This window comes from Strix uralensis, chromosome 1 (genome assembly GCF_047716275.1).
Source record: "Strix uralensis isolate ZFMK-TIS-50842 chromosome 1, bStrUra1, whole genome shotgun sequence".
In the NCBI taxonomy this organism is placed as follows: Eukaryota; Metazoa; Chordata; class Aves; order Strigiformes; family Strigidae; genus Strix; species Strix uralensis.
Genome location: NC_133972.1, coordinates 82,435,064 through 82,462,875, shown reverse-complemented (window position 1 = coordinate 82,462,875; position 27,812 = coordinate 82,435,064). Strand labels below are relative to the sequence as shown.

Genomic DNA, 27,812 nt, shown 5'->3' with positions numbered 1-27,812 from the left:
TAGCATGGGCTCATTGGGGCAATACTGAACCTGATTAAACTACTCCTGCTTTCCCTGCTTGTGAAAGTGAACAGAAACTTGTACTCAAGCTTTTAGTTTGGGGAATAGGGTTGAAAGCAAAATGTGGAAATACAGAAATCCCTTGCTTTGTTGTTGTGACCCTTTTCTGGGGAAAACTAGCAGTTTTCAAATACTTCTGGTACCTTTGGGATTAAAAGGAGTAGCTAGAAATGGGTTTAATATCTACTTGATACTTTTTCCCTGTTTGGATGATTATTTTGGAATTAATGATTTCAAACTAATACCCTGTTCTTCTGCACCATGCAAACTTGCTTTGAACCATGCATTGGAGAGTGGAGGTTGAAACTGTCAGTTTACTGTGGTTTAGTCCTTAGTTTAAGGGGTCAGCATTTGGAACCAGAGAACCTTGACATGTAAAATGATATAAGGGCTTGGAAAAAAAAGGAAAATACTAGAGACTTAGAGCCTGTGAACCTTTGTCTTTTAAAAATTACTTGTTTCCTTTAGAATTTGTCTTCCTTAAATCCTAGATTCAAAGATTTTTAAGATTTGAAGAAGCTTTTGAAACACATTCTTCTAGCAAATGCCAGTGACAGTAACCTGAGCAATTTTTGGTCCCCCCTTTCCCTTGTGGAAAAGGACGGTTATTTTAAGTCCTACTGAAGCTTGTTGACTTTATTTAAGGGTAAGGGATGGAAAAAAAAAAAGTCCTCCAAGCAATGCTAATCTGATTACAATAACCAGAATGGTATTTTTTTAACATTGTAAAAATGATATCTGAGTCAAACTGCTTATTTACCAGAGCTGAAAGTAATTTTGCTCTATTAAGGTTGAAGGGAACATTTAGTATGACATACTCCATTAACACCTCATTTTTCTTGAGGATGGATTGTCCCTGAGGTGGTATGTTAATTGAAAAACTAATGGTATTGCATAGGGTTTTCTTAATTTAAAAAAACAAAAAGCAAATAAAACCCACACAACAAAATCCAAAAACCTTTTTTACTGTGAGAGACCAGTATCTGCTGTCAGTCTGGCTTCAGGTAGGTTAAAATGTCAGTCAATCTTCTGTAGGAATTGAGGAAACAAGAGGCTTTGTTTTAAATGCTGACAAGTTGTTTACTGGGAACATCCAGAAGGAGCTGTGGGCTCCTTGCTGGTTTCTAACACAAGCCATCCACCCAACTTTTAATTACTGTCAGCTACAAACTGTGGAAGTTCAGTGCTCTTTGGAACTGATCCAGTATTTTGATTTCCTTGATCAATTGCCAAATTAGTGATTGCTGAATTAGGTTTTGCACCAGGATAGAGCTCCTTTGCTCTTCCAGTTTTCCTGTCTTGTACTGTAATTGGAGCAGAACTGTATCAAGGTTTTTAGACCTGTTTTGTTGTGCAAGTTTGATTTCTTTATATACATGCCAGCACAACCAAACATTTAGAAAAGATTGAGTGTAATCAGCTTGCATCAAAGTGACAGTGTGTAAGTTTTCCTGTAGAAACTCAATATTTCAGTTGGGGTGAGGGAGGATGGAGTTAGTCCTCTTTCTCCAACATCTGTTGTGTATTTTATATTTGCAGGTGTGAGAAGATGTCTACAAAAGAGTAGCTTAGCTGATGTCATTATTTTAAAATTATTTTTTATTGAAGTGAGTGTTAATTTACAGCTAAACTTTGACTTGCACATTGTTTTTCTGTAATTTCAAACAGTGACTGAAAGGTTGCTATGTTGTGCCAAAACGAAAGGTGTCACATTAAATTGTAGCCAAATATTTTCTGCTCTGGGGACACATCAGTGAAGAACTGCAGTTTCTCATGGTCTACTGATACCTCTTCCAGGCCGGGCTCTACCACTGGTGAAGTAAGGAAGCTTAAAATAAAAAGGAAAAAAAAAACCAAACAACAAAACAAACAAACCAAACCCCTGAACACCACCACAAAACCCCACAAACAAAAAACCCCAAACAACAAAACAAATGCTATTCACATGAGATGAAGGAAGATATAGCTGGTTGATTACCTGCAGATGAATCATCAAGTTGGCACATTATTCCATTAATCCTGAGTATAAAGATAGGAGCTAACTGTAGAACAGTATGAAGGTGACTGATTAAATTGGGATCTTGACAAAAGTTTCTCTGCTTTCAGTATGGAGTGACGTGGCCTTGATGTGCATCTTTTAAGTGAGAACACCTATTTTTTTCAATGCCGTGGATTACCTGGGAAGCACTTTAGGGATCTGTGATCTGACGTTGGTTCTGAAGTCTGCCTTGCTCTCCATGGTATGTGAGGTAATCTTTTGTCAAGTCTATTCAGGTTTTAAAATAGACTAATGACTTCAGATGTCTTGATGAAAGCCTTGCAGGAAGGTACTTGCAGCCTCTGCTACAGACCTGTTAAACTGTGTGTTTCCATCCCTGGATCTTGGTGATGTTCGTGATACCCACGGCTGTGTGCTTTGCTGTTCAGCTGCAAGTTGCAAGAAGTGGTGTCAGTATTTTAATTCTAAATTACTTCAGAGATGGAACCCTATGTCTGTACAAATAATTCAACCTACCATGGTACTGAAGGATCCAGTGTTATGCTAGCATTGCATTATAGTTTGAAATTCAAAGGGAAGATTTGACTATTTTATCTGAAAGTAATTTGTTCTGTTTGGAGTATTAACCTGCTGTAACTAAGTTTTAATATTAGTCTTTGGTCTAAAGACTAAGACTGCCTGCTTAAGACTGCCTCTGTTTAAGGGAATGTATTCCCTCTGGGCTCTAGAAGTGGATAGACACATTTTAATTATCCTGGACTGAAATGTTTCTGGGAAAGTACGAAGTAATGTCCTCATGTTAGCTAATATTGCTGGTGAGCATTGAAAAATTACAGGCCTTCCATCTGAAGGATTGTATTTGTGCTACACTGGGGTTCTTTGGGGATAAAAGCCTTTTTGTATGCTATTAAAAAACAAAGCAAAGGCCCCCTTCCTTTTTTTCTTCCATTACTCTCTTTTCAGGTTGTGCTTTTCATGAGTATGAAGGCTAGTATCATTTAGAGACCTCACCAATTTGTACCATTTTGGAATACTGTAATGCTTAAAACTGTTCTCATTCATTTAACACTGACTAGAAAGGTTAAAATATTTTTTCTTGTACTTACATTCAGTTTGTTGAAATGAAATGATAATTCAAACGCTAATAGTAACATACAAGTCCCCTGCTTCAAGCAACTGAGAGTATTTTTGATTGATAGTTGCAGTAAATACTGAAAATGTGTGTAATGTAGTTATCTCATGTATATGATTTTCTGTAGTAGAGATGATGTTTGTGCATCTGAAGTTCATGGATCAGTAAAGACTTGATTGTGGTTCTAGAATTTGGTCATTCTAAAGGTTTCTTGAGCTGCTTTCTACCCTTCAGCAGATCCTATCTTTGGGAAGCATAACTGAAATTAAAGCACTTTGGATCTTTTTCTTTCTCAAAACATGAAATATGTGGCTGGACTTATATAGGCTTTCTTTTATTAAAGCCCTGCAAAGAATTTCCATGGGTCTGAAATCTTAAGAACAGTTCAGGATAATTATGTAAAAGAGAGATGTTCGTTTTAAATACATTCTAAACTTTCTACTTCTATGTTGTCTTTTTGATGTAAATTATGCAATGTATGGAAAGTAAAATGAAACTGAATAGTTCATACCATAACATTTTTTTCTCCATAATTCACTATAAAGTATTATACAACTCCTCCTGTGAACACAAGATATGACACTCTGAAGCTTGGGGCATTAGACAGTTCTAAGAATAAGGCATTCCTGTTCAGCATCTAGCATACTTAAACTTCTCTCTATTCCCCCCCACCCCGACTTTGGGTAATAACTTGTAACATTTTTGTGCAATATACCAGGCCCTTAACAAGTTTATTTTTACTGGCATAAGAAATGTAATGTACAATGGCATATATAGCAGTAGAGCTGTATAAATTCTAGCTGGCTTATTTTAATAAAGTATTGCCAATTGATGCATATTGACAATTTGCATATAAGAGTTAAAAAGAAGCTTCTTTTAAGAAATAACGATGAAAACTCCCCAGAAATGTTGTAATATTCCTGTATAGGCTTGAACTCAGGTGGAGAAAGGAGGTGGGAGGATTGCTTTAGACAGCAAGCTTAATTTTTTAGCCCAGTTATTGTGTGTCTGGTGACATCAAGAGGAAATAATTATATAAAGGAGAAGGTCGGAGAAAGAAGCGATGAGATACAGTAGAAGGTCTTGCCAGTTGTTCTACAGTGTACTTGATGACTGCTGACAGGGAAGCTGAAGGTTTCTTTCTGAGCCTTTCAGTTGATTTAGTACTGCTCCATGACTTCGTTACCCCATAGATCTGTCTCTGTTTCCATGCTCTATCTATAAAATATTATTAGTGTCTGTAAAGTCATCCACTGAAATTGTGAATTAATTAAAAATGGTCCCACAGAACACTGTCAAGGGTCAGTTAGCTGAATAATCCTTGAATGAGCCATCGACAGTGGATTCAACTGAGGCTGGTAAGGTTTATATTACCTTAATAGCCTCTTTTTTCAGTCAAGCTTTTCTTCCGGATTTCAGCAAATCCGTTCAATTCAAAATGTGTTGGTGTGGCCACCACACTGTTTCCAGCAATCTTAACATCAGTTTGTTCATTCCTGTTCTGTAAAAAAAAATTTGAATGTGCCTGTTACTAACACTTCTGCAAGTAAAAAAGCATTCCCTTCTTTCCCCCTTCTAACAACAGGGCAAGTTTGCCTAAGAATTTCTGCTGGGACATGTGCTTGTACACATGTTCTAATCAGTTTTCATTCCTGATACCTGTTTTCAGGACTGTTTGCTTATAAAACACCCTCAAATACTATAGTAACGTATGCAATGTTATGCATAATCATTCATCTTGATGCTTATGGCAAAAAGAGGCTTAAAACCAAATTTAAGTTGCTTGGGTAAGATCAAACAGAAATCATGCCAGAGGCAAAAGTCGAGGCGCCACAGGGCTGTTTTTTTGCGTGTTTAAAACTAGGAGGGACTGCAACTAAATCTTTATCTCTTGTTACAACATCTTCAGAGCTTTAGTTCTTTTCAGGAGAATGACACAAAAATTGTGGAAACGACTTTGCAATTTGCACTTTAACTGCATGGCATCAGCAAGAGTAATTTGTTTTGCTCAATCTTACTATGCATTAAAAAAGGAGGAAAGAGGATTCCTTTTAGTATCTTGCAACTGGCTAGACTAGTAGGCATTGTAGGATGCATTTTTATTAGGATTTTCCTCAAGCTGTAAATATAGGCAAAGTGAACAACTATCTTGCAAAGATGTTGTTAACCTTGTTATTAACTTCTATGACTTTAGGAAAGGATAAGTATTGGAAGATGGAGAAGATTGTAAAATAGACTGCATAAGATACTGGTCTTCTGTTTGTTTTTCTTGTGGACATGTGGAACTGCCAGTCCCTGTGCTGCTTTTTGGTTCCTGACCATCTTCCACAAAAGGTCAGTAGGACCACTGAGTTTCAACATGGTGAATTCCTCCCCATTTGATATGGAAAGTTTAAATATAAATGGAGTGTTTACAAATTACTAGTTTTCATGAAAGGGGGAACGAAGCAGCATGATGCTATGCAATCATCGGGATTCTGCATCAATGAAGCATAGAACTACTAAGCTGTCAAGGGTATGGGGTGATCAGTGAGGAATATATGCACTTTTTTCTGTGTGTCCTTGAATGAAAACTGTATTGTCGTAGGCCAGAAATGCATTTGAGCCCATGCATGAAACGTTTGTGCACAGATGATTCCTGATGCTGTTCAAGAGCTAGTGCTGTGCCTAGCTACTGCTTTTATCTAAATGAACTACTAAGAAAACTGTTCTTATGCAAGATAGCGTGAAATTCTTTTTACTGACTAGATACGAGCTTCTTGCATGTACCATATGTATGAAAGCATGGAGAAAAATATAGCTTGTCATCCTCATAGCATGAAATGCATTAAGAATTGGTAAATAGATATCTGGTACCAACATCTTTGGGGAAATACTTTCCTTTTAAGGAAAGTAGCAGAACAAAATTAAAATGTGGCAATAATTGTGGGAAAACATAGCATTCACTGTCCCAATAGATCTGCATGACAACTTTCACTGCAACTGGCAATTTTACCTTTCCCACACGTCAGCAGGAGAGTAACAAGTGCAACTTTTGGCTCCATTCCAGTAATTTTGGAGAAATTCTTATGTTATGCTTCAGCAGGATGAGCACCCCTCCTTGCCTGCCTGTCATAGTTGTTTGCCCCCTCCCTAGGACCCCCACTGTTTACTTTATGTCCTGGTTTTGGCTGGAATAAAGTTAATTTTCTTCCTAGTAGCTGGTATACTGCTATGTGTTGGATTTAGAATGAGAATAACGTTGATAACACACTGATGCTTTAGTTGTTGCGAAGCAGTGTTTATACTGTAAAGGACTTTTCAGCTTCTCACACTGCCCTGCCAGTGGAGGCTGGGGGTGCACAAGAAGCTGAGAGGGGACACGGCCAGGACAGCTGACACAAACTGGCCAAATAAGATATTCCATAAGGCCTCATGCCCAGTATATAAACTGGTGGGAGTTGGCCAGGGGGCAGTGTGGCTTGGGGATTGGCTGGGTATTGGTCAGCAGGTGGTGAGCAATTGTATTGTACGTCACTTGTTTTGTATATTCTATTATGATTATTTTCCCTTCCTCTTCTGTCCTATTAAACCATCTTTATCTCAACCCATGAGTTTTACTTTCTCTTTCCTCTCATTCTTTCTCCCATCCCACTGGGGGAGGGGAGTGAGTGAGTGGCTGTGTGGTGCTTAATTGCTGGCTGGGGTTAAACCATAGCACCACCTGATGCAAACTTTAGTCACTTGATAGCTAAATTAGTTTACCAGGTTGAGATTGTCCTACAGAAGTACATGAGAATACCTGGAAACATTTTCTTTCAAGTTTGAACATCCTTTCATGAAAACCACTGTCTCGAGTAAAATAGAAATATCTGGAAAAAAACAGAATATTCTCCCTATGTATCTAGAACTGTTGTCATCTTTAGAAACAAGCAATCTTTGTAAAAGATCTAGAAAAGTTTGTATTCCAATCACAGGTCTTCCAAATATGCACAGAGTGCTTGAATTGCAACATTTGCTGTGTAGGCATCCAGCCAAAAGGAGCAGCTTTGCACTAGCTAGCAGTTTTCTAGCCTGTCAGTTTGCCAAGTTGTTCTTGGAGGGACAAAGCAATATTGACAAACAAGATGTGCAAACATGAAGCCATGGTTTTTATTTGGAATTCTGCCATGGGAGCAGCATACGTGTGGCTGGAGGACTGCCCACATCTGTGGATGGTCTGTACCCAGCAGATGGCATAGATGACTGCACTACGCATCACAACTCTGAATGAATGAGATGTGGTGGTGTGAGTCAGGCAGCTCAGCTGACTGAAGGTGGAGTTTTACCATCATCTCAAAGCAGTTTATTGTAGACTTCTTTCTGGATTGCAATAAATCAAATAACTTCCTCCAAAATGCCTGCTGGCGTGATGTCATTTAAGCAGAGTTTTCTGTGAGGATAAAGTGGAGTGGTTTAGCTGTCTGGTTGCATACACCTACTGGTTGTCAGCATGTTAACTAGTACAAAAGCATTCACTAATACTCTTGAGACATTGTTCAGTATATTTCCAGATGACCTAAATAAATGCAATCAGCCCCTAAAGAGTAAGGATGCTCATCTAGAGGGTACCATGTAGTATAGTTTGATCAGGGCACAGGTCATATAATCAGGTGCCTAAGCAGGACTGTTATGATGCTTCTTCAAGCTTTCCAAATAATGGATAACCTTTAAGGGGAAGGATGGGAGGCAAATGGATGATGCCCCTTCTCTTGGAATGAGGCAGAGGGTTAAGACAGATGGTTTGATGCCGAGTAGCTTAGTTGATGCAGTGCTGAAGAACTCCTTAAGGGCTGCTCAAATTAGTTTTCCACGTGTGATGAAGTTCAGTATGGAAGCTTCCTTTTTCTGTCTATTTTGAGCATATTGTGGTGACTCAATGTATAAGCATTTTAAAAGACCATAAAGTATAAGGTGCAATTCCTTGTCTTCTATCTTGTTGCCTTTATTTGCTGGAGGTGTTGGTTCAGCCCAGGCAAAAGCCAAATGGCAGGTGAACCTGCAAATATTGAGCATGAAGACTATTCCAAATAGTCAGCTGCATGGTGGTGTTAATCTGTAATTCTTAATAGCATTAAAAGGAGGACCTGTATACTTCATTTTAGGAACTGCTTATGTATACACATCTGATAATCTTCTCCTAGGGGACTTAATGTACTTTTCAAAGAAAAGGGCTGGTTTTGAGTCCTCCTGTTTCTGAAAATGAAGCCCTCTTGCACTTTGCTGTTATGTTTACATTTGACGTTTAACAAAACCAAGAATTCTCTTCCTGTGCCTGCTATGAAAATTTAAGTGTTTCTTAAAGATAGGCTGTTGCCATTTTTGAGTGCTGGTGATGTTTGTAATAAAAACTAGATATTATTTTCTTCTTCTTTTGTGATAAAAGCTAGATACTATTTTCTTCACATTTGACTTTTTGCAAAAACTGTTATGTTCAGTTAAAGTGTAGCCTCATGTCCCTCTGCAATTAAAGAATTTATGAATTTTGAACAGGTAACATTGTGATACTGTGTTGTTTGGCTTTGGTAGGCTGTTATTAACATAACCAGGAATAAATGTAATAGAACAGTTTGCAAAGTGAGACCGGGAGGTTTCCATAGTATTTCCTGTAGTTCCTAGGGTGCAAAGCGATTCAAACTGCAAAAAACCCTTGAGATCAGAGGAAATTACTATGAATGCAGACAAAAATGACTGTAATGTGTCTTATGTACTCAGTCTCTCCACAGCTTGTAAAGTCAGTTAAATTTTAACTAGTTTCAGGTTTTGTGGAACAGCAAATGAAAGAAGTTAAAGTAAGAAATGTTTGTGACAAGCTTTTTAAAGTAGTTTGTTCTGATGCTTTTTAAAGGCTTCATTGTGAAAATTTTAAACAGTTCTTTTGTTTTCAGAGATCTATGCAAAACAGCATAATTCATTGGAACAAGACTGATGTGGAAATATTTAAAGTATACAGTTGCTTTACCTTGATATTGCTCTGTCCTAATCTTAATTAGGAAGCTGTTCATGAAAGCTAGCTAGCTGAAAGAGTTCTTTTGATAACTGCACTTGAAGATGATACAAGGCGTTATTGCTAACTCAAACTGCAGGTGATTTTTAGTACTGTGTGAATTGAAGGAATGAGTATTTTGCTGGCAGTTTTGTAGTATTTGTCTATTCCAAATCCTGTTCCTGACAGATAGGGTAAGCAAACGTGATTGCTTGCTTTCCCTTTCTAGTTCCCCTTAGACAAGAACCTTGGCAATTAATGAAACCGGGTGGGTTTTCTTCCCTTTTGAAGCTGACAAGGGAAAGCTCTGAAGTTGGGTACACAAGGCATTGTATGGTATCTGTAAATATAAGGATGACCTTCTGCAACCTGCTCTGAAAAAACACTGTATCCTTTTGCTATCACTTAGATAATCCTTATCCTGCTCGGCTTCTTGCCACCAGGAAGCTTAGTCCATGTGGCGTTGAAGTGCTTGATTAGCAAAAGCGGCCACGTGGAACAGAGGTATCAGGTCTAATGTCCAATTTCAATCAACCTATACTTAGATATTTTGAACGTGAGTGCATTTATTATATAGTTAAGCATCTTTATGAACAGTTGTTTTTGCTTACAGAGGAAGGTAGGCACTGTCTGAATTAATAGATCTGTTCATTCAATCTGATTTTATCACAGAGTCCATGTATTTATTCACAATTAAACTATAGAACATATATTGTGTATTTAAAAAAAAAAAAATCCTAGACTGTTAAAAAAACCCACAACATTTTTGAAGCATATTTACTCTTGCTTAAAAGTATCTAACAAAATGTGAAGTTGCTTCTGGGCATAATAAAAACGTGTTGCAAAACAAGGAATTCTGGCAAGTGTTATCTTTGGAAAAACTGGTTAAAAGTGTTGTATTCAAATCTTTGTAGACTATGTGTCTTTGACTTTGCTAATTGTCCCTCTAGATTTTTTTTGTGAGGACAGTCTTTTGGAAGGCATAGTAGAAAGTTGTTGTCTTAAGATTCCTATCATTTTTGTTTGGTTTTTTTTTTTTCAATTAATTGAAGTGTAGCTTTATGTATTTAGGACTCAGAATACATATAACGTACCCCTGTTATGGGAAGAGGAGTATGTGTGTAGAATGAACATTAGGTAACACTCTTAAGAGCTCCTTTGTTACTGTTTCTTCAGTTTCTCCTGAAGAAAAGATGATAGTCAAGTAGAGAGTCATTTAAAATGTAACATTTTTGTCCAAGTATTGATACTGTTTCACAAGAGTTTAGCTTTGGGATTTCTGTGAGGTTTTTCTTGTTTGTTTGTTTTGAAATTTAAATTGGATATTTCCCTTTCTATTCCGTTGCAAAACTATCAGGAAGTTTATTGCTGTGATGGTGGTTTAGTTTTTTGGGGGGTTTTTGGTGGGTTTTTTTTGATTTGTATTGTATCCCTTCCTGGTCTAAAGAGAAATCTGAGCTGCCCAGTGCTCGAGGATGATGATGATCACATCTAGGCTTGCTGGTATCTTGGCCACTCTGAATATTCACAACTATGTGGAAAGTGTTAGGGGCCACCTTTTAAAGATCTCTGTTATTGAAAATTGGGAAATGTGAGAATCTTGAAAAGGTGGGAATTGCATAAACAAGCAGAGTTCTTGAAAAATCTATTTATGCTTTAGTAGATGCCAGACCAACCAGTAAAAACTGGGCTCCAACCAGGCTGGCTGGGAGAGGCAATACCTAAGAGAGTAATGATCAGTTGCAACACAAGCTGTCTTGTCCTAGAACTTCAGATGTCCAGGAAATGGAGTGGTTGCTCCCATGACTTGCAGACCATGTAATTGCAGGACCTGTGCTTTTCTTTCACCAAAGTGTGTATTGCAAGACTGAGAGCTGTTAAAGCTCTGATGTACCATTCAAGCTTTCCTGACTGCATTTTCAAAGTTCTAACCATGCAAACATTTAAGAAAATAAAATTGTCTTGCTGTGCATTGCATCTCTACTCCCAATTGGAACATGCTTTCTCATTTTGTTTCTCTGTAAATAAATAAAATTTCAGATTAAATTGCTACATTCATATGTAAATCTGAGTACAGAAGAATCAATTAAAAACCTTTTTCCCTGTCTACACTCATTTACTTGTCTTCATTAGGCTTTGGTCTCATGTAAACAAGGTAGCAAGTACAGTGTTTATTTTGGTTTCTCTCAAATAACTGACCTTACACCCTGCTAGGAAACAATGTCTTGGGCTAAACTTAAAGTAACATCAGGCAGTGAGCAGCAGTGGTAGAAAGCTTTCTGAGCATCAGTGTGAGAGGCTGCCGCTACAGTGGTGAAAGCTTTAACCTCAGCAGCTGTAGTAAACTGCTGCAGCAAAAACAAAATACATGTAGCTCTGGGAGTGAGGTGGGTCCATCATTTCTGGTAGGATGTGTGTTGAGCTGTGGTCATCAGTTCAGGTGGCCTCCCCAGTTATAGTAATAGTCATGTTACTGCTTTTGTTTTGGGTTTCCTCTGTAGGATGTTAAAGGTAAAGATGGCATGCTAAGATTCCATATTTTCCTCCTGGTGTCACTTCACAAAACTGCTCATCTGTCTTAAACATAACAGACATTTCTGGGCTTTATAAAGCTTTGTTACTGTGACAACTCTGAACTTTCAGATTGAGGTCAAAATCTCTTTTGAGAGCATGTTCTGCATCTTAGTCCTGGGTTTCCTGGTTTCTTTGCTCTGTGCAACTAGGTTCTGCGTGTTTGGGTTTCCACTGGGTAGTGTTTGGGGTTAGTTTGCATTTGTTGCAGGTTGAAGCGTTTCCCCCTGAGTTGGCTGCAGCAGTCTTAGTCACCTAATGGGGCTGGTGGGTTAATCTGAGTTACTTGAGGATGGGCACATCCAGAATTCTCATAGCTGCTGCTGATTGGAGCTGCTGTTACTATTTTGGAATGGTGAAGGACCATCTGATACCAGTTGCTTTTGGAAAGCAGGAGGAAATAGGGATGGGCAAAACAGTCATTTTGTGGGTTTTAAAACTGTTATGGATTTCCCATTACAAACACTATAAGTAGAGGTTTTAATTTTCTTGTGAACTGTTGTCCATATGATTTGCATTTCCATGCTTATAGACACATTCCTCCAATCCCTGTGGTTTCAGCAGTGAGACAGAAAAATATAGCTAGGTTTCTCTCAAATTCAGAGTTTTATATTTTATATGGTTTGTTTTATATTAATATACTGCAGACATTCATATTTGAATAAAAAAGTAATGTATTATGGCGTATAACATGCATTCAGAAAGGGCTTGTTCTTTAAAATCTTTAGAAGGCTCTCTACAGATACTTTTCCTCTTTATAAAAATAGTTCTTTGGACACACCTGAAAACTAGTAGTTATTTTGAGTATCTGAATGTTTAACACACAGCCTGAGAGTTTAGGGGCATGATTTTTATTTTTTTCTAAAAATCTATCAAGAATATGACTGTCATCACTGGGAAATTTGTGGTAAGTGTATTTGGAAATAACACATTAAGTGTCCTGCAATCAGGAAAAAACCATAGTATACTCAGTTTGATGGTATAACTTGTTTTACCCAAGATGAGATGGTGGGGTGTTTTGTGAGATAGACGCAAGCTGTTTGGTTATTACAGAATATCATATGTGATTTAGACTGCAGATTTTGCTTTTGAATATCAACACTTTAAAAATGGAGCATTGCACTGACATACCTTACTGTTGTTGGCTTAAGTTAAGCCAAAACTCATAACTGATTGCCTCTCCTAATGGTGAGAAGGAAGTTTGGATTACACAAGTTTATTCTGTTCATGCTTGCTTTAGAGTGGTGCAGAGGTATGTTCTTTAGACAAAGTGTCCTTGCTGAGGTTCACAGTAGAATAGCTATAAATATTGGTGATACAAATAATGTTGTTTTGGATAAAGATAACTGGAGGGAGGAAGGAAGGAGGAAAAACTTGTTGCTGTTGCCCATAACTGCAATTGCAGCTCTTAATGTAACTTAATAGTTTACCAGTGGAATAGTGTGTGAGGTCAGATAAATTCGGACTAGGAAATAACAGGGTGATTCACTTTTCCAAAGCAACTTTTCTTTTACTTTTAAACAACTCCTAACTGAAAAAGAGCAGAGTAATGCAATTAGAACGTTTTTGTTGTTGCTAATGATAACTCTTCGTACTGCTTAATTTTTTTGTTATACTGCAGTTAGTGCATTACAAAAAAAATCAATTAAGTGGGGAATGTTTTAAAACAAAGAAATTATTTTTTTTAACATTTATTGCCTTTTGACTTTTTGACTGCAGGAACAAAGAGACACTTGTTTTCCTATTCTTACTTGTCCAGAATACAAATCAAAATAGCAAAATAATTACCGCATTCGGAGGGCGGCAGCTTTAATAAATCAGTTAAATACTTCAGAGTTCATAATTCTTCCTTTTTTCAGTGTGGAGAATTTTTTATGAACACTTTAATGCTTTACCTCGATTATTGCCTTGAAGACTTGAGACAAAGTGCAGCACTGTTCTGTTTATAGTAGCTGCAAAAAATTACTGATTTCCTCTGTAAATCACTGGAAATGATTAGAAGCATGCATTTTTCAGCAAAACTAACATTACACTGTATTACTCTCTCGGATTTTTTTTTTTTAAGGGAGGCTGTTTTGGAGTGCTACAAACAAATGAATAGTTGTTGTTATGGATTGTTATTAAAATCATTTAGATGTTGCCTTAGAGTGGTGTGTGTTCCACAGTTCTGTTGCCATACTTCAGCTAAGTCACTGAAATAGCGTTAATTTATAGCTCTACAAAAGTTTAAAATTTGACGAAACAATTTACTGTGCAAGGCTACTAGTGGCACTGGTCCTGCATATTTTAATGGAAGTATAGATTATTCAAAAGGCTAAATGAAAACGGTGACAGTCCACTGTTGGTGATGTTACTGCAGAAAGATCCCTTTAAGAAACAAAACCCATGTTCTATGGCTGAATGTGTGCCTTTTCTGTCCACGTGCTGTCCCCCAAACAGATTAATTGAACCTATCAAAATTTGACTTCAGGAGACCACAGCTATAGTTTGTAGTTCAACAGGAATTTAGAACCGCTTTTAGAACCGCTATGAACGACCTTGATAATTGACACCATCTATAGTTTGAACTTCCATGAACTCACCTTTGTCTTGTTATTCCTAAGGGCTTGGCATGAGCCTTATTCAATTTGGAATTTTATAAGTATAACCAACTTTGTTCTTTCGCATGATACGTGGAAAATTATGGCAATTTTTTTCCAAAGGAATAATGAAGTTAGAAAACTTGATATTTGTGACACAGAAATACAGAGCACAACTGTGTGTAGCAAATGGACAGATAATTCATCATACATGACCATTGCAGAAATATCAAAAAACCACCTCCCTCGAACAGTGCATCTGACAGTGGCTGTGTGGCTTTTTTATGTTCTCAGGCTTTATTGCTAATCCATTTGCAAATGGGCAGGCACAAGTAGTATGGGAGATGGCACAGCAGTCACACTCTCTTCCCTGCTGCATTATTCAATGAAGTGGTGCTTTTCAAGTGACTGTCTCTTGTGACTGGGAGTCACCTTTGGGAGTCTTGTTGATATTAGCAGCTCCATTGTTTCAGAAAGTAGAGAGCTGGGCTGTTGGTGGACGGTTTCTTTAGGCATCTTGCAGCAAGATTTCTCATGATCCTTTGCATGGCTTTGGGATTCCCTAACATTGCACATTTGTAGGTAATGTTTAGATTTTCAGTTCCCTTTCCCTCCTTCTGAAAAAGCACTGCATATGCTTCTCCTGGAGTTCTAGGAATAGTAATAAAAAGAAATCTGTTTCTTCTCCTCTTGGTCTCATTTCCCTTGTTTATTCATCCATCTAGTACTTTCTTCCACTCCTCTTTATTAGCACAGAGGAGCTGTGGGGAAGTGAGTCCACTACTCTAGATTATGAATGCTCGGATAGGATGTAATCTAGTTCTTGAATCCAGGATCTCTGCAGAAGGATGTTGGAACTGACCATATCAAAGGAGGAGGACGAAGACGTCTTGCATTTGGAGTTGCTTTTAGAGCCTTCTCTGAATGTGACAATATAAATCCAAAATGAGTCCATTGCAAATGGAATTTCCCTGTGCAGAACAGTGCAAAATAAAGGAGATTTGGATTGTTAAGGAGGCTATTTAATTCCACTTGTTTTCAGTTTTCTGTATAAATGATCCTATTCTTTGCTCATGGATCAAGTCAAACTTGATTTTTTTTAATTCTAGATTTTTGTGGCAAAGCACTGTCTAACTCTTACATCTCAATTTCTTCACTCTGGAAAAGGTTTTCTTTGATAGTGTGTCAAAGCTTATTGAAGTTTTTGACATTAACTACTATATTAAATATAAAATATTGCATCCTAAAGTTGTCTCACACTAGTTTATGTGACTGTTTTCTTTTGTCTGGGAATTTTACAGACATGTAAGGCAGCTGCAGTTGGAAACCTGCTGCTGTGTCTTGGAAGCCGGCTGAAGTATCATTCTTTGTGCTTTCAAACTACTCTTTGGCTAAAGACAGCGTAGTGATTCTTCAAGTCTGATATGTCAGTGTGTGCTGATGAAAAACTGTTTTAACTGAGGTGGTTTATCTAATCAGTCTTGTTAAACTGTTTGACTGTTCAAGCTGGTCTGACATATCAGTGCAGAGCCAGGTTTCATTACAATCCTACTTAAAGGCGGTTTGTAGGCTATTTTCTTTTAAGACTGATGTTGTGGCCACAGACAAAGGGACCTACTTCTGTCTTCTGAGGTTTTGTTGATTTGTTATAAACTGAGTAGCAGTAGCTGGGTACTTTACATTAGCAAAAGTAAACTCTCAAATGTGACAACACTTCTAAAGTAGAATAGCATATTGCCCAGTGGAGGGGACACAGTAACCAAGCACTCTTAATTTGTGTAGACCGTGTTTCTTCACCTTGCTTTTGTGGTTGACTTTGGGGAGTAGGGTACCTATAGGCCTCAGTGATCAGGCTAGGCTCTGGGCGTACTAATGCCTTGCTGGTTGCATATGCTCACTGCCACCTAAGCTGGTATTGGTTTTTTCAGTGTTAGGGAGGACATGATTTAGACGGCTAGTCTTGGGGTAAAACAGTCAGTGAAGTAGAATCAAGGTGACTATAAGCATTTCTTAGAAAAGGGAAGACCCTCCCTTCCAGTCCCCAACTTCGTGGATTGAACCAAGTCATGCACTTTATGCTGGTTCATTCCTACTCAGATGCAAACCAGGAGTGGAAATGATTGGCAGCATGTGGCTTAAATAAAGCAAAATCTGCTAACCCTAACAAAAAATTGAGGTTTGTTGCTAAACACCTAGTTCCTCTAATATTCTTTTCCTGAATCTTGAAAGCTGTTTGTAGTGTAAACAGAAATCAGTAGCTTTGATAGTAAAATTTATGTGCATAATGCAGTCTCCTATGGATAAAGGTTTAAATCGCTTACTAGAGTTTACTTAATATTGTTTACTCCTTGACCTCATTAGGAAAAGATAGGAACTGTGCTGTCCTTACAAGCTGCAAACTCTTCCACACTTTGATCGCTGTTCTGATTGTGGTTCTCATCGACAGCTGCTGTACAGGGAAAGAAAAGGAAGGGAAACATGAAACCTGGGAGCTGTGTGTGATACGGTATCACAGTGCAGGACAGCATGAATCTGCATTGTGTGCGATTACCAGACAGTAAATCAGCTGTGCTGTGCTAGAGCCAGAAACCAGTAGCTTTCACACTTGCTGCCTGTTTCCCACTCATTGTAAAGCGCTGCCCTATTACTTGATAGACCTGGAAAGGAAGCGCAGAGGAAGCGAGTGCCACTGCTGGTTCAAAATGTTCCAGGGCGACTGGAAAGTTTGAGCAATGGCCTGGGTGAGAAGAACAAGACCTTATTGACAGGGTTCAATCCTAGTCAAGTCTGTTTCCCATCAACTTCCTAAGTAATCACAGCCTTCTTTTTTCATCTTCTTTGTACTCTCTGAGTCTCCCACTTTCACGTCCCTTTTATTTTATGTATTTTAGTGGACTGAGCAACCAAGGAGAATTGGGAAGTTTTCTTCCCTCTGATCCACTCTGCTAAATCCTGGAGGAATTACTAATGAAATTAGTAAATTGGCCCCATGTTTCTCCAGAGTTTCCACTGCATGTTCTTTGAATATCTCCTTTTGATAGGGTCTTGTTCTTTTCATTTGATGTACCGAAATACACACTGTTCCAGTGATGACATAGCACATGTGTTCTGTCATGTTCCAGATCAACCAATGTTATAGATCGATGGCTGTTGGGTTATGGCACTGTGAAGTTATGTGAACACACATGTATACATGTAGTGGGAGAAGTATATAAGCTGAGACTTTCTTTCTTGGTTTTAAGCTCTTCTAGACTGTGTAAGACTTTATGAAACACTTATAAAGTCACTCATTTTTTCTAATGTTGCAGTTTTAAGCATACAGCAACGTGCCCCTTGTACACTGCGTCATGCCATTTTGCATAGACTTATGCGTGATTTTTGCCATCAATGTAGCAAGCAGTCTCTACTGGCAGTCTTGCTACTCTAGGACCTCCTAGCGCATCTCAAATTTCTTACTTCAGTATGTTATTCTCCTTAGGCTCTCTATGAGACAAGGGAAGCTCATTTAATCTGAGGTGGAGAGGTTTTCTTCTGGAGAAACATGCTTTTAGAAAGAGAACCAAACAGATATCTGTTTAGTTTTGCATTTAAATGTCTCTGGCCATGATCATGGCAGAGCAGATCCACATAATAGAGTTTAAGCATGTAAGCATAGGTGGCATTTCATGTTTTTATGGTCTTTCTGTAGCAAGTCAATTGACTCTGGAATACTCTTGCATATTAAAGGAGCAACCAGTTCAAAACATCAGTGAAAAGATGCAGACTCTTTGGGCGTGGGTAATACTCACTGTATTGGTTAGTGAGTATTCTTCTGCGGGGGTAAACTCTCACTGGCTTTGTGATGGTGCGTACACATTTATAAGGATAATGTGACTTACTGTATTTGGTAATCCTGGCAATAGTGATGCCAGGAAAATCATCTGATTTCAGGAAAACATGCACTAGTGTATGTTTTGAAGTATTTACTTTTTGGGAGTTTAATAATTTAAGTTTGACAAAAATTTAAATTTAACTAAAAGAAAAACAACCAAAACAACCCAAACTCTCAATCCTCAATGATATATAAAATGTGAAAATGGCTTGTATTCTGTAGTATAAATGTAAAGTGTGCTAGGGATGTTTTTGAAAACTCAGTTGGTCAGGCAGGCAAAATTATTGCTGCCTTCAGAAGGCTTATGGAAGGACTGCATGTGCAAGGGAGATGTGTGACACAGTGCTACAGAGGCATGTTGTTTTGCAGAGCATGCCAATCTTGCACCAATTTTTCTGGAATGTTTTTCCTTCCCTATCTCCAAAATAGTTCAGATTCAGTAACTGTGGTTAGGATATTTTGGAAAGGCATCCCCAGGCACTTTATAATGGAACCTGGGAAGAAATTCAAGGGATGGTAGTTCTCAACCAGCATTTGTAAGCAAGTTATCTCTAAAATATACTGCTGCTTAATCTAAAATTAACTGAAAAGCACCTATAGTATTTTTAAGTCAGTGTATAAATCTGAAGAAGGTAAAGTATATGCTTGTTACCCAGTCAGCTCACTGCATTTTTTTTTCTTCCCTTTTTTGAGACCTTAACCAGTCCAAATCTCCCAGGCCCATTCAGCATTTCTAACATTTTCCTATATCTTACTCTTCCCAGGATGGATCGTACTTGGCTGAGTTCCTGCTGGAAAAAGGCTACGAGGTGAGTGACTCGGTGACTGGCTGCGGGCTGATGGAGTCGTTTGGATGCTGCAGCTCCAGCTTCCTCTTCTTCTGTCCTTCTCTGTATGTTTTCCACTCCAGCCCTAGATAACAAATCAAAACTCTGGAGAGGAATGTGCAACATGGTCTGTAATCATGCCAGTTTATTGTACTATTTATCATCTAATGTCCACTGGTGGATTCCCTCTTCTCCTCAGGGTATAACTGCTTTGCATGTTTCCCGCCAACTCAGATAAGCAGTGACCTGTGTGAGCCAAAACTGTAAGGAATTAGGGAATAATTTATGATGCGACGTACCACATAAAGGAATAAGAATCTCTTGTTTTGTTCTCTTCCCCCTCTCTCCACACTAAAGGCCCTTTTAGTTTGGCAGTTACACTTCAACAATGAAAACCTTGCATTTTGCTTTCTCTGTTTAAAAAGGAAAAAAAAAAAAAAAACAACAAAACAAAATGCAAAAGTATATTGTAGTAGTATTACTTTCCACCCCTTCTCTTGGATTAATTATATTCTTGCTTTGCACATGATTTTCAGTTACCTTTTCCTTAATGTAAAGGGAGTCCGATTCTTTACTTCTTGCTGCATAATTTACCCTGGCAAAATAGCCTTTTTGGGGCCCAGCAAAGCAAACATTATTATGGTATGATTTGATGGTTTTGAACTTTTGTGGGCATATATGTGAGAATGTTTGCTTTCTCCGTCATGGAAGGTGCTTCCAAAATATATGATAATGGAAGGAAAGGGTTGACCAAATTAATCTCCCAACAACATAGTATTTTCTGAGTTTTTAGTAAATGCTAATGCTTGTTCTAATATTGACTTTTATTACTCCTGTTGTAATACTTTTCATAGCTTAGTGAGAAGTCTTTTCTCAGACAGTCTGTGCTTTCCATGCTTTTGCATGTAATTAATCTTGCCTTCTTCCATCCTTTCTCCTGCTTTGATTGATCTGCTTATTGGTGGTGTTTTCTCAGTGTTGTAAATGGATTATTTTTACTATTTCTCCATTCCATTTGGAGAAGAGAGATGATATTGTCGTTGCTTCTGCTGCTTAAAAGGCAAAAGTATATGCTCTCTCCTAGTCCACAATGAAGTTGGGATTTGTGAACTGCGACTAAAATGAAATATAAACCTTTCCACAATAGAAAGGTTATGATAATTGTGTAGAGTTTTTTCTTCTGTTCCTCAACTCTCCATCTATTTGTTGAAATTCTCTCCTGCGTTCCCAGTTAGAAACTTCTGGTGCTGAATAACTGAACACAAGAGTACACGTGATAACTGATTGCCTCCCTAAAATGGTTCATTTGACTTTTTTTAATTTCAATCTATTTAAAGATTGAACCCTATTGAGAAAAATCCACTGATTTTACATTCTTAACTAGATTAACCAGTTTGCACACATTTTGGCTTGTCACAAAGTTTGCATTTCCTTATCCCATGCAGACAAAGGTACCTTTCATCAGTTTTTTTTACAGTAATATTGCTGTCATGGATTAAACATTTGGCAGGTTTTCTTTCTCTTGTATGTGCATACCAGAAAAAGGGGGGTGAGGGGTGGGGAAAGAAAAGGCAAAAAAATCAAAGAAAAAAAAAGCTGGGGTTTGCAGGTTTTCTTGTTATCGCTGGATGCAACAGGCTCTCTGGATTTGTTTGAAACTTTTTGAAGTTTGCAGGTGATCGTGTTTAGCACATCTCATTGGTCAAATGTTACATTCAGCTGACAGAAAGCTCTTGCAAGCATGATCTTTCATCAAGCTTTTTGCTGGCAAGATCTAACGTATCGGTCAATCATTTGTGTGAACTTGAATTTCAGCATGACTTCCTTCAGAGATAGATAATAGAGAGCTCAAGAAGTCTCTCATCAGGACTTTAAGCCAAAATATTTAATTTTGCTAAAAGAGTTATAGAGCACTTCAGTTAGCTTCCTTTAGAATAATTTGATGTTTTAAAACTGCAGAGTCTGATTATTTTTTTTTTTTACTCAGCGAAACATATGTTCAGTTGAGTACTCAAAGTATTTCCAGCATCTTTTGCAAAAGTGAAGTTGTTATGGAAGTATCTTTTTTTGAAAGTGTTTCTCTGTGAACCTTATGTCCCTATAAATTATCCACACATTCTGTAAATAATTATTTTGGTAGAGCTTTAAACGATGTAAGTTTGAAAATTTATCTTCATAAATTCATTATTTGATGGAAATTTTTTTAGGGGGCCATGTTCCTCAGTTTCCCATTGATCCTCAAAATGCAAATATTTTAATCAGTTGTGGAAAGTTTAGCATTTGAATTGTAGAACAAGGTATGTTGTGAGCGTCTTGTGTGGCTGGGCACACAAAAGATTTTGTGCAAGAAAGTCATAAATTTGACTTGCATGTTGTAAAGACAAAGCTATTCAGCTGCTATTAGAGATCTTGCCACCGAAATGTCATTCTGAAAGCATCAAACTGGTCTCACTCCATGGCTGTGCATACCTTTTTACTTAGTTAAGTTTCAGACAAGATTGAATAAAAAGTGTTTTCTGTGTCAATAACCATAGCTTGTGTTATGTGTAAAAGAAAAATCCCCAAAGAAAACCAAACCAAAGCTCCAAACACTGCCTGTTCCTGCTGGTATATTCTTGCAGGTACAAGTTAACATGAAGTGAGAGAGTAAAGTGATGGCCCAACCCAACCAAGCGTAGGATGCATCAAACTGTAAGGAATCGCTTTCAGAAATAAAGGGCCAGGAGAAGTGGAGGACAGTCAGATGCTAAAGCTTGATTTCACTTGTGGAAGCACAACTTCTGCAGTTGGTAACCTAAGCTAACGTGAACTCTGGCAGCAGGCATGGGGCTTTCTTGCATAAGGAGGAAACAGGATCACTGTTTGAACAATTTCTCTAATGTATTAGACACAAATGGGCTTTTCTTTAATGTTAGTCAGAACCAGTGGGTTTTTTCACAGGCTTAGTTATTGTGGCTGGTTAAAGGAAATTCCCAATCTGAGTTTCAGCCTTCGGCTTGTCTGTGTGTCTCATAACCCACTGGAGAACACTGACTCATGAGGTCCGCAAAACAGCACTGACTGTTCTGGCTGTTCTTCCAACACCCCAGAAAGTGAATAGCAGCTGTTTTCTAAAATATAGTTGGGCCTTGCAACTGCTGCCCCTTCTTTCCCCTAATCTTTATTTTTTTTTTCCTCCCCTCATCTCTGCCCACTCTCTCCTTTCCTTAGCCCCATCTCCTGCTGCTCCTTTTTCCATGCCCATCATTTCTGGCTCCAGAATGATTTCTCTGCAACCAGGGTGAAGTGCTTATCTTGGGATTCACATATTGTTTCTCCAACTCCAGTAATGTTGGCAAGTCTCACTCACTAGGAGATGGTTTTCTAGGACAATTCAGTGTGTTTTCTGTACTGTGTGTGGTGCTTGGGCTGCTGGTGTCAGTAAGGGAGAAGGTGAAACCAGTCAAAGGTACTAAAATAAATATGGCGACATCAGAGCACATCTCCAAGTATTTTGTTGCAATTTGGATAACTGTCTGCCTTTAGAACTAGAGACAAGCTCTCATTACCTGATATAAAGGTTCGACCTATCTTTACGAAAAGAGCGATGATAATGATGAACACTTTCCTCTTAACGTTTATCACTTTCCTTTTGTATTTTTCCCTGTTCAATCCCCAGGTGCATGGCATCGTTCGTCGGTCTAGTTCTTTTAATACAGGCCGGATTGAACATCTCTATAAGAACCCACAGGCTCACATTGAAGGAAGTAAGACCTTGGTTTTATATTTAAGGGTTTTTTTTAGTCTGTGGTGTGTGTGTTTGGAGAAAGGTCCCCGGGAGCAGAAAGGGAATCCCAGTTTCCTCTGCCTAAATGTTATTAATGAGTAGTTATTTTTAAACTGTGCTTGACTTAGGCAAAAAAACAAACAAACAAAAAACCTTGATAGCTAAGCTTTCCTTTTCTCTGTTTGTGTTAGCTAGCCGCTCTATCTCAGAAATAAAAGCAACGATTTTTCTCTGAAAAAGTGACACAATGTACAGATACTCTTGTGTATGTGTTACCAAGAGTGGAATATGAGAGGGGCCCAAGAAGCCACTTTTTGTTGTGTAGAAATGCTGACACAGTTCATGCATAGCTGATTGGTAGCAATTAGAAAATGACTGGGCCTGCAAAGAGCTATGTGAGGTTGAAGTGTCAGAATAGTAAAATGGGTTTTTTGAGGCAGTTATCTTAAGCACTCAACTTCTCTTTCCTCATGAGCTTCTTAGTGCCTGATGGAGGTGAAGGTTTGGGGACAGCCTGTATGACAGCATGAATAAGACATGATCAATTCTTACTGATGACAGGAAGAATGAATCTTTGGATCTTCTGAATTTCTGCACCCAAGGAAACGATTACGTGTTTTGCCTGAAGGAAAGGCATTGCTCTTGGAAATTTGCTGACAATTTACTGTATTCTCTGTTACCAATGATAATTTGGAAAGCTGAAATTATTACCTTTAGTGTACACTTTGCAAAAATTGTTTGAGTATTTTATCTTAAAGAAGGTTAACTGGTCACTTAAGGAGAAGAAGCTCAAGTGTTGGATGGCTTCAGTTCAGCAGAAGGATTGAGCATTTTAACAAGCATATAGTTCTCTATGCTATGCATATTTTGTACAGTTGTGCAGACTGACACTGTACTAAATAGTCTGATTGAAGGTATTGTTAACACGAAATATCTCCGTGCCGTAAATAAATCTCATGTCTTTTGAAGTCTGCTTCCCACCATGGTTAAACAGCTTTATTTTATCAGATTGTAATATATAATGCAATTTTTAGATTTTTACTTGATCTTTGATTGTAATTTTTAAAAAAATATTTAATTTCTGACATGACTTCAGTGGTATTTGCTGTGAATAGTTGCTACTTACTGTACATTGCTCCTTAAATCGAGGGGTAAAATTGAATAAAATATCTTCATGAAGAATACTGAAACCTGTGCTTCCATCAAGGACAATGTAAGAACTGTGTTTCCCATGACTTACATTCATGGCTCACAAGGTAAAATGAAGCAAAAGAAATCAAACAGGAACCTGTGCGTTTTGAGGATTGTCTTGTGAATATGAAAAATGATTTGAGAAGACAGTGTAGATCTTGATAAATATGCATATGAACGTTTAAGGAAAGTTGGAGGAAAACACAAAGAAAGGAGACCTTAAATGTTTTTCCCCACTTCTTATCTCATTTTCCTTTAACTGAGGAATGCAGCCATATGAATGGGAGGAGGAGGAGGAATTGGACTTGGAATCTCAGGAAAGGCTGCTCCATGGAAACTGTTTGGAAACAATGGGTTTCCAGGCAGTACTGGAGGAAGCAAAGAAGCAATAGTGGTTTATGTGAGCAAACCCTAATTTTGTCTTTGCCCAATGTGTTGTTCCCATGAGGAATTGATACACATTGCAAGATGATGATCTTCGTAGGCAGTGAACCTCCTTATATTAAAAAAAAAAAGTAGGGAGAACGAGAAAGAAAACAAAGTGTTTCCTGAAGCAAGCCTCCAGTTTTGCTTGCTAAGGAGGTTTTTAGATTGGATAATATTACTAAAACCCAAAGGTTTTGACATTTGATCTGTGTTTATAAATCTTAGCACCAAATAAACCCCATTTCTTGTAAGTCTTTCCACTTAGCCTATTACTCTTGAAAGACCTCTTTTTCATGGGTCAGAAAATGAACAAAGCCTTATGCCTGGCTCCCCTTCAAAAACACCATTTGGACAAGCAGTTTTGAAAACTTTGATGGTAGACCAAAAGGGGTATTCCCTTTTGAGAGCTTTAAATTTAAGGTACTTGTGGGAGGGTATGTCTGTTTGGCTTAGCACAGCTGGCAGCCCACCTTCCCCTGGGAAGCTCTGAGACTGCTCTCTGGCCTGAGCATGGTGGCAGAACTGGATGTCTTTGTAGGAAGAGGGAGCCTGGCTGTGGCACCTCTTTCCTGCTGAGCTGCTGCTTAGGCTGGAGAGGAACCAGTTGCTCTTTCAGACCCTGAGGATCTTACAAAGCTGCTGCTGCTCCCTGGGCCCCCTCTTGTAACAGTGTTCTCTGCTCCATCCTCTGAAAGGCTGGCTCAGCTGACAGGGAGATTTTGTTTAACTCCCAGACAAAGTAAGTAGAGGAAGAAGAGGGTCCCGTGTTGCCTAAAGGAAGCTTTCTTTTCTGGTATGGAATGAGTAGTACATTTCGATTCCTCCCTGCTCCCACCAGCCTACAGGGTTTTCCTGAAAAAGTTGGTAACTGCCATCAAAGACATTGGTTAGGTGGTACTTGCTATTGGTTTCTATTTAGTGTTCCAAGAAAAATGCATCAGTTGTTACAATGGTCTGGACACCAACAGCTTTGAGGATTGCAGGTTAACATCAATACCCAAATAGTTTTATCCTGTAACCATTTGGGGTCTTGTGCATGCTGTGGTCCACAGGCAGAACTGGTTTCATGTGTTGAATTTCATTTGGGAAGCAGGACAGTTGCATTCCATACAAGTGGAAATGTGGTGATGTTTCAGCACAGCCTTACAGAACTGGTGGTAGGAATGAAGGCAGCCTAAACCATGGATAATTGATGTGTATGCACAAAAAAGCTCATAACCTGCTTGCCAGCCCTCATTTAATCAGTTATCTCTTTCTTTTAAAAAAAAAAAAGTTTGCATTACCATTCCTGTACCTGTTGGCCACAGCTTCACTGGGTCTTGAAGTCTCTTCAGAACTGTCCCTTTCAAGCAATGGGGATGGATGTAAAAGAATATACTGTGACCTGCTGGGCTGTATCACTTTATCAACCTGAAGGGCCTCAAGTACCTGTTAAATAGGAATGTGTGAAGCTGAACACCTGAGAACTATGTGATCTGCTACTTCCTTGCTGTCTTAAACTGTTAAAAAAACCCCAAAACCCCAGCTTAAATAAAAACAAAGTTCATTATATCTCTATAGCATTTTAAAAAAATGTACTGTGGATTCATATGGTAGTCTCTTGTAATGAACCTTGGTTTCAGGATTAAAAAAAGAAAAAAAATCAAATTGATTATATCTGTAGATGATACAACCCCAAAAAAACGGTGACCATTGTCAAATGCGAAGACAGCTAAACTGTACTGAAATAGGATTTTCTTCTTTTTCCTGGAGATAAATGTAAATTTATTAAGGTCAAAAACATCAAATGAAAATCTATATAAATATAGCAAGTAAATATAAACAATAAATTCACCAATAGTTATAACAGGATTTTTCTTTTTGTTGAATAGGTATGTGAATAGCAGTGTGGTGGTGTTTGGTTTTTTTTGTTGTTTGTTTTTTGGGTTTTTTTTTAAGAGGAAAATGAGACCTGTTCCATCAGAATGAATTTCACTTCTGGAATAATTTCTTGATAAGTCGGGGTCTGAAACCAAGAGCAAGTTGATAAGCCATTGCAGCCAGCTCTTTTAGTTTTGACAGGAGCTGGTCTTATGCTCTTACCTACTTTTTCACACACAAATTAGAAAGTAACACAGTTGGGAAAGGATAAATACCAGCTGTATGACTGATGTATCTAACCACATTTGAGATTTAGGTGTGTAATATCATGAGGCATGTTTCACTGACAGTTATAGTGTTCTCCGAAATTCCTTTCCGGTATTGTATGTGTATTTTTTTAAATGGAAAAGCAATAGTAATAAATACAGTGGGTTGTACTGTAATGTTACCTAGATGTTCATTTGTCAGTACCTTTAGGCATTTTTGTTGTGTTGTGAAATTATTTGCAGTGAGGAACTTAAAACACGTGCAACATTTTGGGAGGGAGGAGAAAGCTATTGATCTATTCTTAAGAAGTTATTAAAAACCTTTGTGAGTGAAAGATTGGAAGTCTAAAGTAAAATAATGGGGTTTTTGTGGCTGAAATTCTGTATATGACATTGATCTAATTTATACAACCTGGGTTAACGAAGAGTAAACTATTAAACAAATTATGTAAATGTTGCTAGGTAAATCAGATTATTGAAAAGAGAATCTGAAATGGTATTCCATACTCCTTCAGGGAAATATGTTTTGTGCTTGAAGATAGAGAAAAAAACCCAAGTAAAACCTTGTTCAGCCGGTGATATCTTAACTTTTTTCAATAAATTTTTACTTGGATTTTAAACCTGGAATAGGATTTGGACCAAGAATGCCATATAGTTCTGGGACTAAAGTGTATTAACTCTGTGTTCTTAAACTCTGAAGACATGAAGCTGCACTATGGTGATCTCACGGACAGCACCTGCCTGGTGAAGATCATTAATGAAGTCAAACCCACTGAGATATACAACCTGGGAGCTCAAAGCCATGTCAAGGTGAGTAGCTTCTAGCACTGAGAATTGTGTATGTGCGTTGGTGGTGGTATACTGCTTTGGTTATTTTAAACTGCAGCATTTATAGCTGCTTTAACAACTGCTAACTTGGACAGGTAAACACTGCCTTATATCAAGATAGTTGTGTTTGTGGTGCTGAATTACTGCATGAGTCTTGCTTCTGAATATATATTAAGATGTCAGGATGAGGTTAAATTGTCATTATCAACAAAATACATAAGCTTAAAAATCTGATTTTTCTATCATGTGAAATAACTTCTGCTGATCAGTCCTAGTGGAGAAGTTATGCAGTGTTGTTAGGCCAAACAGTGCTTACAACCACGTTATTCTGTTTACATTAAAAATCAATACCTGTATGTGAGAGTGTCACTTCTAGAAAGGCTTCGCCTATACCAGTTTTTGTGCAGGTGGTATACTTTGAAAGATTGACCA

At 38.0% G+C, this 27,812-nt stretch overlaps 1 protein-coding gene across 3 annotated transcripts in view; it reads left to right on the top strand.

Annotated features, from left to right (window-relative positions):
• Positions 1-27,812, top strand: part of GMDS (GDP-mannose 4,6-dehydratase) — a 427,595-nt gene that overhangs the window by 52,314 nt on the left and 347,469 nt on the right. For 2 of the 3 annotated variants that reach the window (XM_074873260.1, XM_074873280.1), the window contains 3 exons: positions 18,981-19,025; positions 22,702-22,789; positions 27,253-27,362. In XM_074873260.1, the coding sequence (XP_074729361.1) occupies positions 18,981-19,025; positions 22,702-22,789; positions 27,253-27,362 (243 nt within the window). Of the gene's footprint in view, positions 1-2,166; positions 2,301-18,980; positions 19,026-22,701; positions 22,790-27,252; positions 27,363-27,812 lie in introns of all 3 variants that reach the window. The other variant, XM_074873271.1, reaches the window with a different exon arrangement.